This window comes from Mus caroli, unplaced genomic scaffold, assembly GCF_978045245.1.
Source record: "Mus caroli unplaced genomic scaffold, Mus_caroli_1 scaffold_1, whole genome shotgun sequence".
Classification (NCBI taxonomy): Eukaryota; Metazoa; Chordata; class Mammalia; order Rodentia; family Muridae; genus Mus; species Mus caroli.
The window spans coordinates 90,455,132-90,469,484 of NW_028227256.1; the positions used below are offsets into that span (position 1 = coordinate 90,455,132).

The 14,353-nt window shown below is 46.1% G+C and overlaps 1 protein-coding gene across 15 annotated transcripts in view; it reads left to right on the top strand.

The window, feature by feature from the left end:
* The window catches only part of LOC110295638 (D-2-hydroxyglutarate dehydrogenase, mitochondrial-like), a 12,923-nt gene extending 8,560 nt beyond the window's left edge, over positions 1-4,363 (top strand). For 14 of the 15 annotated variants that reach the window (XM_085839700.1, XM_085839701.1, XM_085839702.1 and 11 more), the window contains 2 exons: positions 1,430-1,595; positions 2,884-4,363. In XM_085839700.1, the coding sequence (XP_085695826.1) occupies positions 1,430-1,595; positions 2,884-3,143 (426 nt within the window). In that variant the 3' untranslated portion in view covers positions 3,144-4,363. The remainder of the gene's footprint in view (positions 1-1,429; positions 1,596-2,883) is intronic. The other variant, XR_015047529.1, reaches the window with a different exon arrangement.
* The last annotated feature ends 9,990 nt before the right edge of the window (positions 4,364-14,353 follow it).

A 14,353-nucleotide genomic window follows, 5' to 3' on the forward strand; every position in this document is an offset into this window, starting at 1 on the left:
CTCCACCCCATGCATGCTTAGATGTGCTTGCATGCCTGGCTCATGTGGAACTGGTGATCCTAAGGCTATATGCTGCTAGGTGAGAACTGTACCAGCTGAGCTCCAGGCAGCCCTAGAGTCCGTGCCCACTGAAGTGCTGCCTGTTACTAACTTCAGCCGTTACCTCATAGCAAAGGTGAAGTTCAGGGGAGTGTGGCAGCCCTGTGCCTGTTGATTCCATGAGGAAGCCTTTATGCCACAGACTGAGTTTGGAGCTTGCAGTGATGAAGATGGTCCTCTCCACCTGCTCTTGTCCTCAGCTTCCTTCTTTCATCATGATCTGACAGTTTTATGCTTGGTGGTGACTCTGCAGCTACTCCTGATGGCAAAGGCGCTCAGTCTGAGTCCTCCAGGTCCTCGCCATGCCTCGGATGGCTCCCTCTGGGGTCTCCTAGAAACGCTCTGGGGGAGGCTGGAGTGTCCCAGCATCCCACTGTACACTTGGCTGGTGCTGGGCTTGGATTTGGGTTAAGAAACACACTTTTTTGGAGCTGAAGCTCAATGAGATGACAGGGCCTGCTCCTTGAATACCTTTGTCTGGTGCAAGGCCGGTTATGTTTCTGCTGACTTCTCATGTTAAATGGAGTCCTGGGAATGCTGGGTAGTTTTTGTCCCAGAAAGGTCTTCTTCTGCTTTCATGCCACATGTATATATATATATATATATGCACACACACACACACACACACACACACACACACACACACACACACACACACACACACACAGAGTTAATATAGACTCTACCTGTGAGAGAAAATATGATCCTTTTTACTTGTTTTTTTGAAACAGGGCTTCTCTGTGTAGCCCTGGATGTCCCGGAACTCCCTCTGTAAACCAAGCTGGCCTTGAACTGAGAGAGATCTGCCTGTCTCTGCCTCTCCAGTGTTGGAATTAAAGGGGTGCATTACTACCAGCCACTACCATGTTGCAGTAGCCTTTTCTTTTCTTTTCTTTTCTCTTCTCTTCTCTTCTCTTCTCTTCTCTTCTCTTCTCTTCTCTTCTCTTCTCTTCTCTTCTCTTCTCTTCTCTTTTCTTTTCTTTTCTCTTTTTTTCGAGACAGGGTTTCTCTGTATAGCCCTGGCTGTCCTGAAACTCACTTTGTAGACCAGGCTGGCCTCGAACTCAGAAATGCACCTGCCTCTGCCTCCCAAGTGCTGGGATTAAAGGTGTGCGCCACCACCACCACCACCGGGCTAGTCTGTCTTTTCAAAGTCTGTCCTAGCATTGTCACAGAGCTGGTCCTTCCGACAGCCCAGTTGACCTTTATATTTCCAGACCCTCTGCCCACCTCTGTGGAGACCTGGATGAAAGCAGCACTGTTTCAGAGACCCCACCCAAGTGCCCTGTTGTGGTTGGTGTGCTCTGACTGTGTGTCTTCACGATCTTAGATGCTGTGGGCCTTGCGGGAGAGGATCACAGAGGCGCTCAGCTGCGATGGCTATGTGTTCAAGTATGACATATCCCTCCCTGTGGAGCGGCTCTATGACCTTGTGATTGACCTACGCACCCGCCTTGGCCCTCGTGCCAAGCATGTGGTGGGATATGGACACCTGGGTGAGCCAGAGCGTTACCCTGCCCCTGTGGGCGGCACAGCTCCACTGTGGTACTGAATTAATTTAAACACATTAAAGACCGCCTGGGAGGCATTGAAATACATTGGTGTCACATGAAAGAGAGAAAGCTTAACTTGCCCTTGAATTAATTCAACCAAGAACAAGCTAAAGTTTGAATTCCTATGTCTGCCATGTGTCTGCCTATGCCTGCCTGATAACTTTGATTTTGCTGTTTAGGTATTATCCCTAACAAAGAACTTTATATTTCCTGAACAGCCCAGGAGAAGTCACATGAGGAAGGAATGAGGGATAATTTACAGAAATCTTTAACAGAATTTCACAAGCATTGGATCATTTGCCCCAGCTTACCCCTTACTCGGTTCATAAGCAAACGAAACTGTAAATATCCACTATCAAGTTATATTGATTTCAACATTTATGGCCGATATTTGTTGTTCAAGGTCATTTTTCAACCTGTTTGCTGTATTTAGCAAATGATTACCGTCGCATACACAGAGACACTTATTGCCCTCTGGGTCAGGGGCATGGAAGAGTAACAACTTTATACCCATGCATTAGCTTAGGTTGTAAAAGCTGATTACACATGGAAAGTCAAGGTTAGTTTTTCTTAAAGATGGGTTGAACAAACCGGCTTGAGTACATTAGCAGGATATCAGGTCAGTTATGTCATCTTATATGAACTTGGCTGTGAGGTCCAGCAAAAGTTTCATTTTCTTAGACTCTAAGAGATATTTTCTTAAAACCCTGTCTCTATAGTGACCTCCATAGCAGAGCTTGCCATTTGAGTTCTGTGGCTGAGACAGTATCATTGGACTATAGTCCAGGCTGGTCTGGAATCCGCGCTGTAGACCAGACTGACATCAAACAGAGATCCTCCTGCCTCTGCCTCCTGAGTGCTGGGATTAAAGACGTGCACTGCTGCACTCTGTCATTTCAAGTATGGTTTGAAAAGCCTTTTGCTGTGCAGGAACAGTTCTCACCAGCCTGTGTCTTTAGACCTTAGGGTTCCCCGGGCAGGGGGAGGGGGAGTTCCCAGTCATTCTGGGGAGGATTAAAAAGTGGCTCATGTGCCCAGATTCCTGTAAGATGGGGCCCAGCAGCTGCCATTCATAGCCTTGGAGGGTTGAAGGGATGGACCAAGGGGGTGGCTTAGAACCAGGATGCATGGAGTGCAGATACCTGATTGGGGGTTGGGGCAGTGATGTCTGAGGAGGACTCTTTGGGCAGATCTGGGGCCTGCTCAGCCTAACTGTTCCCTTGTTCCCCAGGGGATGGCAACCTTCACCTGAACGTGACTGCAGAGGCCTTTAGCCGGGAGTTGCTCGGTGCCTTGGAACCTTATGTGTATGCCTGGACAGCAGAGCAGCGGGGCAGTGTCAGTGCGGAGCACGGCCTGGGCTTCAAGAAGAAGGATGTATTTGGCTATAGCAAGCCACCTGTGGCCGTGACGCTTATGCATCAGCTCAAGGCCATGCTGGACCCCAAAGGCATCCTGAACCCCTATAAGACTCTACCTTCCCAGGCCTAAATGGAGCTTTTCAGCTTGTGCAAGATGCTAGGACCTAGGCGAAGGAAGGTTTGGTGGACCTAGAGGCCTGTCAGTTGATGGCATCCACAATAGATCAGGTTACTGACACTTACTGGCTAGCTAGGAGCCACCTCTGAGCAACCTCTAGGCAAGGTTGCCTCTCTGTGGGGGGTGAACAGATCAGATAGAGCTGCCAGGCCCTTCTTTTGTCTCCTGCCAGCTCAGTGTGGACAGAATAAGTGGGTGGGCAATTGCCCTACTCCCAAACAGGCCAGATCTCACCAGCTCTGGGGTGGGTGGCCTGTGGAGACCTGCTTTGTTGCATCTCTATAGCGTGTAATTTTAAAAGCTCCCTACCTGCCTGGTGCCTTGCAAGGCTCTCATCAGTTTCATTCAGCTTTGCTAATGGCCTTCTGGTCATTTTCCCCTGGAGCTGTGATTGCTGCCCCATCCCCTCATGGCTAGATTTGCCAAACTGTCACCAACAACTGCCCCAGTGGATAGAAAACACCAGACAGTTTTATTATCTTAAAACTAGACAGATAACTCAATCGCCATTCGAAAAATTTCCTGCCGTAATCTTATCAACTAGCTCCCTCCATCTTGCCTGTCCCTCTGCCCGCAGTAGAAGCTATCAACTCTAAGATTTCCACTCCTACATGTCTGCAACACCCTACTTGATCCAAAGCCTGATCCAAATTCTGTTTTCTTTGTTTCCCCTTTTTCTGACTGGGGCCCAAAACTTCCATCTTTTTCCCTTCATGCAGCAATTAGCTTCTGCCTCCTTTATTGACACAATCAAGAACCAATTAGGGAACCAATACCTCTCCCTCCACATCTCTGGGAAGAGAACCATGTGATTTCTTGGATGGATCTTACTGGATAGTTTGTCATGTGGCATGTATTCTGTGAGGGCTGCAGCAGAGTTGTCTAGCCCCAGATAAGTTAACATGGTCAGCCAGAATACCACAACTCATTCCCATGGACCTGAGTGGGATTTGCTGTCATATCAAACAGGTCTTGGACTGGTAACTGTGGTCTACCCAGCCATTCCCTCAGGTTTTGTTCCTTTTGAGACAGGGTCTCTCTACTTAACTCTGACTGTTCTGGAACTTACAATGTAGAGCAGATAGACCTTTAACTCACAGAGATCCACCATGCCCCTGACTTCGCTTCTGCCACCTGAGTAATGGGATTAAAGGCAAGTGCCACTATACCCAGTTTACTTTGTTCTTAAAGACTTGTCTGGTTGGTAAGCAGGCGTGGAGGGCTATGATTGCCTACAGAGCCTGACCTTTCTGGGTATGGGACAGTTCCCTAACTGAATCAATAGAGGCGACTTTCAGTCATGTGGTCTACACACTGTCCTCTATCACTTGGCTTGTCTCATGACCTGGCAGTCTGGAAGGCCGAATACACCTACCGTATTTTTTTCCTGCTATCAGTTTCCAGAAAAAATTTGAACTACAACTTGCTGCTGCTAGAAAATGATTCACATAAAGTTAATTGTAAAGTTGTGGCTCATTACATATCTCCACACATTTAGTGTGCTCTGAATTCCCAATGTGTCTTCACACGTGGATTAGAAAGTTAGTGTTAGCAATGTGAGCAAGCGAAGATAGAGAGGCTCCAGCCTGTAGTGTGCTACAGATAGGTTACAGCGAATGTGGGGATCCCAACACAGGTACGTGTAGCCCTTCCTGCCAGGACCTGCCTTCCTCTTGCTCCACTGAGCATTGTTCTGTGGAGCGAAGGGGCTGTCATTTTCTCTTGATGAGCTATGTGAAGCCCCCTTTGATACATGCATCCCTGGTGAAGGGTCTCTTCTTAGGTCCCCTCTAGCTTTTCTTTTGTGTTTTGAAGAGAGTGCATTTTGAAGTTAGAGCCTGTGAAATAGAGCATGTAGCTGTAAAACAAACCATCTAACTTTGTTAGCACTGACCAGTGCACCCTAAACCAATGGAGCAGTGAGTTCCACCCATGCAGAAAACCTAGTTAGAAACAGATGGGAAAATGGACTTGCTAACTGACCAATGAGATTCCTCCGGACTCCTCAGGCGTCTGACACAGCCATCTCCTTAATGTCTGCAGTCTCTCACACCCCAACACAGAAGAGTAAGCCGCCAGTCAGAAGATGTCTCTCCCTGTGGGAGAGAGCTGGGTGTGCTGATGCTGGTTTGCAATCTAGCATTTGGGAGGCAGAGGCAGGCAGATCTCTGATATAGAGATTTCCAAGCCAGTCAGGGCTCCATAGTGAAATCCTGTCTTAAAAAGCTAGAACAGGTGACCATGAGGACTCTCTAATCCCATCCCACACAGACGGGAAGTCTCCAGTGTGCAAGCTGGGAGAGGGTATTGTGTTTGGATTAGAAGTTTAGGATTCCACTGCTAGATATCTAAGCCATTGCAATATGAGACATAGTTACCTAACCAGGACAGTGGGAGGAGTATACCCAGGATCAGCAGTTTCTCTGTGATGTGAGCAAGCATGGCCTGGAGTCTCAGCCGTAGGGAAGGTGGCTTGGGCATGGGCAGACCCTGCCCAGGACTACAAGGGGCTATGTGGTCTTCCATAGCAGCATGCGTCACAGAAAGAGGACAGCTGTCGTACGAGATGATTAGGAGACGGTGCTTTGTATGGTTGCAGACATGGACACCTTACTGATCCAGGTTATGCTCTCCCGGTCCAGCACACTACCCACTGGTGCCCCCTGTGAACCAGCTCCTGCCGCTGGATATATGCGATGTAGAAGACACTGCTGGGTACCTTGGTTGCAACTGCCCATTGCTGCCTATCTAGAATCTCAAAGTCTGGTCGGGTAGGTGACCTATAGGCATTTGAAGATGACCCCTTTTCCCAGGCTGTCAGTGGGAGCAGAGGGCAAGCCCAGTTCCAGTGGAGCTGCTGTTTTGAGGTCACTAACCTTCACTCTAGTGTGCTCCTTCATGGTGGAGTATCCAAGCTCTGAACCTGGTATCATGTTTTTTTTTTTTCTTAAAAATTATGCAAATGTCCTAAGGTAACTATTTTTTCCTCAGCATGGCCCTTATCACTGGTTAGAGCCGGGTCTGTCCGTGGAAAGTGCTTGACATTTCCTGCCCCAGGTCTGAGAACAGACTGGGATATGTCCTACATAGACTCACAGCTGAAGAGGGCATGGGATAGTCATGGCCATTATTCATGGATAGATTCCTGACTGTAGAGCACAAACAGACACATGTGCAAGAGTGCGTGAGTTCGGGGCTACAAGAAGTTACAGCTACTCTTTTGTGTGTTTTTTTTTAATTTTTAATATTTTTTATTACATATTTTCCTCAATTACATTTCCAATGCTATCCCAAAAGTCCCCCATAGCGCCCCCACTTCCCTACCCACCCATTCCCATTCTTTTGGCCCTGGCATTCCCCTATATTGGGGCATATAAAGTTTGCAAGTCCAATGGGCCTCTCTTTCCAGTGATGGCCGACTAGGCCATCTTTCGATACATATGCAGCTAGAGACAAGAGCTCCGGGGTACTGGTTAGTTCATCATGTTGTTCCAACTATAGGGTTGCAGATCCCTTTAGCTCCTTGGGTACTTTCTCTAGCTTCTCCATTGGGAGCCCTGTGATACATCCAATAGCTGACTGTGAGCATCCACTCCTGTGTTTGCTAGGCCCCGGCATCGTCTCACAAGAGACAGCTATATTTGGGTCCTTTCAGCAAAATCTTGTTAGTGTATGCAATGGTGTCAGCGTTTAGAAGCTGATTATGGGATGGATCTCTGGATACGGCAGTCTCTAAATGGTCCATCCTTTCATCACAGCTCCAAACTTTGTCTCTGTAACTCCTTCCCTGGGTGTTTTGTTCCCAATTCTAAGAAGGGGCAAAGTGTCCACACTTTGGTCTTCATTCTTCTTGAGTTTCATGCGTTTAGCAAATTGTATCTTATATCTTGGGTATCCTAAGTTTTGGGCTAATATCCACTTATCAGTGAATACATATTGTGTGAGTTCCTTTGTGATTGTGTTACCTCACTCAAGATGATGCCCTCCAGGTCCATCCATTTGGCTAGGAATTTCATAAATTCATTCTTTTTAATAGCTGAGTAGTACTCCATTGTGTAAATGTACCATAATTTCTGTATCCATTCCTGTGTTGAGGGACATCTGGGTTCTTTCCAGCTTCTGGCTATTATAAATAGGGCTGCTATGAACATAGTGGAGCATGTGTCCTTCTTTTTTTTAAAGATTTTTTTTTTGTATATGAGTATACTGTAGCTGTTCAGGGGGTTGTGAGCCATCATGTGGTTGCTGGTAATTGATCTCAGGACTTATGCTCGCTCTGGCCCCAATCAGATTTATTTATTATTAGATGTAAGCTCACTATGGCTATCCTTAGACACACAAGAAGAGGTCATCAAATCTCATTACAGAGGTTGTGAGCCACCATGTGGTTGCTGGGATTTGAACTCAGGACCTTCAGAAGAGCAATCAGTGCTTTTACCCACTGAGCCATCTCACCAGCCCCTCTTCTGTGGTTTGGTGGGTAGCAGGATGGGTTGTTTCCAATAACTGGGCATATTGTTTCTGCAGGTGGAGTGGAACTTGTCAGGCTGGGGCTATGTCTTTATGGGTAGGGGTAATGCCCAGTAAAACCTGTCTCAATTTCTCTTGATGGGAGGCATGTTCTAGACTAGTTTGAGATTAGCTGTAAGGTTTCTATAACAGTGCTTGTCAGGGTAGTAGAGAAGAAGGGGCTCCGAGTCTTGGACATGTTTAGAAGAGGCTTGAATGTGGCCTGTGCTGGGTGATGGCCTGCCTGGGTCATATAGTCCAGCCCATGATGTTCTTATCTACAGGACTGCAGTAGTCTTTCTATGTTGGCCATCATCCAGCTGTTATTTAGACAGGTGTGCCTTGGGACATTTGCCCTGGGAAGTTGGACTCCTCTTTATCTATAGAATGGGTGGCTGCTGGACCTTAGTGTTCAGGCAGTGTCGTTGTGAGAGCTACATTTTTGGTTATGCGGCCCGTGGGTCTTTGGGACAGTGGGAGTGGGTGCAGTGAGAGTCTTTAGGATACATCCCAGGTGACTCATGGGATGTTTACCATGCATTTAACTTGGGTGGGAATATTTGCCTCCAACTCTGGAAAAAGGAAAACCCATTAGCATCCAGATAGGTCCTCTTGTTGGTTCTCAGTGAACCCTGAACTAAAAGGGGTGCATAAGAGGGATCCCCTGGACTGGAGCCCTCCCTACTGCAGGTCCCTCCAGCCTGGCCCCTGGCTGCCCTTGACTTCTGCTTAACAGGTAGTTTCCTTGTCCTCAACCCCTGGCCTGGGTTCTGAAACCCAGAAATCAAGAATGGATCCTTTGTTCTCTGGTCACATCTGCCTGGTCTCAATGCTGGCTGGTCAGGCAGCACCAACTAGAAAAACAAACTAGTGGCTTTGATCAGCCTTGGTAGCACACTTTTCCTGCTAGCTGTAGGTCTGGCTGAGAGGGGCCACTTTCTACAGCACATTAGCAGGGCTGGTCTGAAAGAAGGCAGAACCTTAGGTAGATGGAAATGTCCTTATGCAAAGCATGGGACAGCAAGACCAGTTGGGGATTGCTGTGTCTTCTGGGCAGGATCATGCTCCACTAGAGAGGAGTGTTTGGTGCTGTAAGCTGCCATACGGTTGCTGGGAATTGAACTTTGAGTCTTTGAAACCTTAATGAGGGGCTAGAACCCACAAACTCTGTCTCAGGCAGCCTCTAGTTAGAGCCCCTTGGTCATGGCAGACTGCCCCTTCTGTTTGGCTGGCCACTCCTTCCAGATCCTCATTCTGGAGGAGCCTGTGGCTAGGGGCCACTGTTCAACATCGTATCACAATGTCCTGTCTGTTCCCAGTGGCACAAAAGTAGATGATGTCTTCTTCCTGTTCAGACCCTGTAAACCACGGAGAATCCAGGGAACTGGAACCATAGCCTGGAAGAAGGGTGCAAGTTTGGAGACCTGACCTATATGTGTCCTGGGCAATCTGCTGCCTTCTGGGCCACTGCCATTGTGGAGCAGCTAAAGTATCATCAGATGTTTTTTTGAGGGGGGGGGGCACAGAAGATCCACTCTGACCCTGTGTGTCTCTGAACCTGTGGAGCCTGGGCAGGAGGATCTGTGAGAGTCTCTCATGAAGAGAAGCAGCCCTTCCCATGTTCTGAGTGGAATGTGGGGGAGGTGAGGCGCAGGGTGGAGAACAGCCTGGTACTGCTTATCCATCCATCCAGGTTCCTTAGCCTGCTGTTAGCCTGGAGAGCTACTTGGCAGACCCCTTGCACTTTGTCTAAGTTCTGAGATGCGCGCTGGCCTTAGGGAATCATGCCCAGCACCTGACCCCAGTGGAAAAGGTTGTTGAAAGGACTGAGGTGAGGCCTTCCCACTACCTTCTTCTCTTTTAAGCCAGGAACTACTGAACTTTTAAGTTTAATAATTAGGAGACAGTTTACCAGGATGTGAGGACTGTAAAACTCATGTGAAAAACTGGGAGGGGAAGGGGATGACTTTGTAAACCTAATGATATCAGCTATGGTGAGAACACATGCTTTATAAAACCTAAGTACTTTCAAGTCCCTGTTCCAGTATCACTGTTGACGGGCAGGGGAGGCTCACGCCTTCAGTCCCAGCGCTTGGGAGGCAGAGGCAGGTAGATCTCTGAGTTCAAGACCAGCCTGGTCTACAGAACAAGTTCCAGGATAGCCAGGGCTGTCAGAGAAGCCCTGTGTTGGGAAAAAATAACAAAAAAACCAAACAAATAAAAAACAAACAAACAAAAACAATAGCAACAACCCAAATAAATCCTGTATCCACATAGTAATTAGAGGAATGTAGCAGTTTGGCTTTCTCTCGGCTTGGGGAAATGACATTCTGGATTTCAGTGTAAGTTATCAGCAGCTCTCACCGCTTATGTGTGGCTGCTGTCTTCCTTATGATTTCAAGTTCCACCTCAGTGTGAGTCTGAAGTCAGTGTTGTTTTTAATCCACAGTGTCAATGTGATTACTCATTTGGTATCTGTTCGAGTTGGGAAATGGTTGAAACTCTGCCACACCACCTCCAATAGGATCTGTGTGACAAGTTCTCCAGACTGAAGCGATCGACCTTAAAACAGGAAGCTCTCCTGGAACCGGTTGTGGAACTCTTGGCTGGAGAAAAATTATTGAACCGTAGTTCTCATGACAATCTATCTGTTTTGTTTTCTCTTATTCCTTTTCTTACTTACGTGTTCCTGGGTATCCTAGGCCAAGATCTTAAGCGAGAATAATGGGTAAGAAACTATCCCTTAATATGGGGTCACTAGCATGACCCTATCCCAGGGGAAATCAATGCTTTGCTTTTTAAATCATTTACAAAACTGTTGTGATAAACAAAAAACTTTCCCAACAATGAAATTTCATATGGCTACACATGTGCATTTAGCAGTTGGTTTTGGTATATGGTAAAGAAAGCCTTAATTAGAAAGAATTAAAATAGTTGAAATGTATGCATCAAAGATTTATAAAAAAAATCAGATGGTACATTTACACAATGGAGTACTACTCAGCTATTAAAAAGAATGAATTTATGAAATTCCTAGCCAAATGGATGGACCTGGAGGGCATCATCTTGAGTGAGGTAACACAATCACAAAAGAACTCACACAATATGTATTCACTGATAAGTGGATATTAGCCCAAAACTTAGGATACCCAAGATATAAGATACAATTTGCTAAATGCATGAAACTCAAGAAGAATGAAGACCAAAGTGTGGACACTGTGCCCCTTCTTAGAATTGGGAACAAAACACCCAGGGAAGGAGTTACAGAGACAAAGTTTGGAGCTGTGATGAAAGGATGGACCATTTAGAGACTGCCGTATCCAGGGATCCATCCCATAATCAGCTTCTAAACGCTGACACCATTGCATACACTAGCAAGATTTTGCTGAAAGGACCCAAATATAGCTGTCTCTTGTGAGACTATGCAGGGGCCTAGCAAACACAGGAGTGGATGCTCACAGTCAGCTATTGGATGTATCACAGGGCTCCCAATGGAGAAGCTAGAGAAAGTACCCAAGGAGCTAAAGGGATCTGCAACCCTATTGTTGGAACAACATGATGTACTAACCAGTACCCTGGAGCTCTTGTCTCTAGCTGCATATGTATCGAAAAATGGCCTAGTCGGCCATCAATGGAAAGAGAGGCCCATTGGACTTGCAAACTTTATATGCCCCAATATAGGGGAATGCCAGGGCCAAAAGAATGGGAATGGGTGGGTAGGGAAGTGGGGGGGCGCTATGGGGGACTTGTGGGATAGCATTGGAAATGTAATTGAGGAAAATATGTAATAAAAATATTAAAAAAAATCAGGCATTAGATGTTAAATAAAAAATGAACATATGGGGTTACAGAGTTAGCCCGGCGGTTAAGAGCAGTGACCATAAGGATTTATTAACCTGCTCTTGGAAATATGCCACTAGCCTTGGATGTCTGCCTCACTGAATACATCCTTTTAGAATTGTTATATTTTGATGACTTATACTAATAATGATGTTACCTGTTCTGCTTGTGATTCACTGAATACATAGTTTCAGAGCTGTAATATTTGGATGACTTTTGTGCTTTACTCTGCCAAATGATTTTTGTTGGTATTTGTGATTGTTTTGCTGGAGACAGTTTTTAAGATTTGTAATTTTCTTTTAATGTATAAAATCCCCTGCTTGAGAGCTGCAGAATACACTCAGATTCAAACTGCTTCTGTGTTTGTTTCTGTTTGTCCCAGCCAAATTCTTATCCACCTCACCTAGCTTTGAGGACCCTCATTCCAGGGACCCCCATACCCGACTGAGGTGCTCTGTGACAAAACTCGTCTTGTACCTGCTGTAAGTGTGTCTCCACCACCAAGGTGATTTTCTATATGGACTTGGGATCCATCGTGGCCAGGTCACTTGTTGCCCTGATTAGTGGTGATATCTCTATTTATCTATTTTTTCTAAGTCCGTGTTCTATTACTATGAAATGATGCCATGAACACAGCAGCTCTTTTTTTTTTTTTAAGATTTATTTACTATTTTATATACAGTACACTGTTGCTGTCTTCAGACACACCAGAAGAGGGCGTCAGATCTCATTATGGGTGGTTGGGAGCCACCATGTGGTTGCTGGGATTTGGACCTTCAGAAGAGCAGTCAGTGCTCTTACTTGCTGAGCCAACCTGCCAGCCCCACAGCAACTCTGATAAAGGAAAATATTAACAAGGTCTTGCTTACAGATTCAGAGGCTTAATCTGTTATCCTCATAAGAGGGAAGCATGGTGGCATTCAGGCAGACATGGTGCTGGAGAGGGAGTTGAGAGTTCTATATCAGAATCAGCAGGCAGCAGGAAGAGAGAGTACCCCTAGATTTGGCATGAGCATTTGAAACCTCAAAGCCTGTCCGCAGTGACACTCTTTCTCAACCAAGGCCACATGTCCTTGGCTATCAAGTAGCTCTGTTCCCTAGTGACTAAGCATTCAAATATATGATCGTATGGGGGCCATTCCTATTCAAATCACCACACCTATACTTAAGTTTCTCAGCCAACAAGCTCTGAGCAACTGCTTCTTGAACACAATTTGGGGGAGGGGTTTGGTTGTGGGCTCCATCTCTTAGTAGTTGGAGCTCAGCTCACACTGGTGAGCTGAACAGGAATTGCTATGCTGAGGGCAAGACCCTCAGTGGATGGGGCTAACAGCTACCACACTCAGAGTCTCTGATAGCTCTGAATCTACCCAAGCATATGTGGAAGTCTGAGTGAGAATGGCTCCCCACAGACTGATGTACTTGAATGCTTGGACCTCAGTTGGTAGAACTGTGGTAAAGATTAGGAGGTATATAGCCTTATTAGAGGAGGTGTGTCACTGGGGTGGATTTTGAGGTTCAAAAGCCAGGCTCTTTATGTTTCTGTCTCTGTCTGTCTGTATGTCCGTCCCTCTCTCTGCTTCCATCTTGTGGATCAAATGTAAGCTTACAGCTACTGCTACAGCACAGTGCCTGCCTGCCTGCCTGTGGCCATGTTTCCCACCATGATGACCATGGACTAACCCTCTGAACCGTAAGCAAGCCCCTCATTAAATATTCTCTGTCTGTCTGTCTGTCTGTCTGTCTGTCTGTCTGTCTGTCTGTCTGTCTGTCTGTTTCTCTCTGTTGTTGTTTGTTTTTGAGATAAGGTTTCTCTGTGTAACAGTCCTGGCTGTCTTTGAACTTGATTTGTAGACCAGGCTGGCCTCAAACTCACAGAGACGCACCTCCCTCTGCCTCTGCCTCTGGAGTGCTGAGATTAAAATTGTGCACCACCAGCGCCCTGCTTAAATGCTTTCTTTCATAAGTTGCCTTTATCACATAAGGTGTCTCTTCACAGTAATGGAACAATAATTAAGACAGCATCTCTGGAGCCTGTGTTGACCTTGACATCTGGGTGGTGAGAGACTCCAGGGTACTGTCCTCCAACAAGCAGCTGACCCTGGCTTACAGCCACCCTTCATATGACTGGCCAAAGCAAAGAGGCAAGGATTTAAGTGTCCTGTTGTCTTAGCCACACAAGGAGGGCAGTGTTCAAGGCTTTCTCCTAAGCTAAGAACGAGAGCTGGCCATGAGGGACAGGATTAGGGAGCCATACCATGGATTGCTATGGCTGTGTAGGTCAGCTGCCATCTTGTCAATCTGTGTGGGACCTGCCCAGATGGACTTCCCTCTCAAGTGTTAACTATACTCAGCAGTTCTCAGAGTGTTAAATTAATTCAGTTAGTAAGGAAGGAATTTTGAGATAGGATCTTACTATGTATGACCTGGCTGACCTGGCTTACCGACCCCAGTTTTGTTTTTTATGAGACAGGGTATGCCTTGGCCTTGAACTCATGCAGTTCTGCCTGTCTCTGCCTCCAGATTATTCAGATTAAAAGCTCTTTATTTTATTTCCTTAGAAATAAAATTTTCATGCAGCAAAAATCTACAAAAAATACTTTTCTTGTATTTATTTCTTACATCACTGTCATTTTTCAAAGGTCTCTTTTTTTTTTATCCCAAGTTTGTAAAAAAAATTTTCCCTCTTAGTATAAATAAAGCTTTGAAGAAGAAAATATTTCTGGCATTTAGTTACACATCTACAGAACTATTGGCCTGCCCTCAAATCGCTATTAGGCACAAAAATTAGGAAATCTGTGAATTCCTCATAG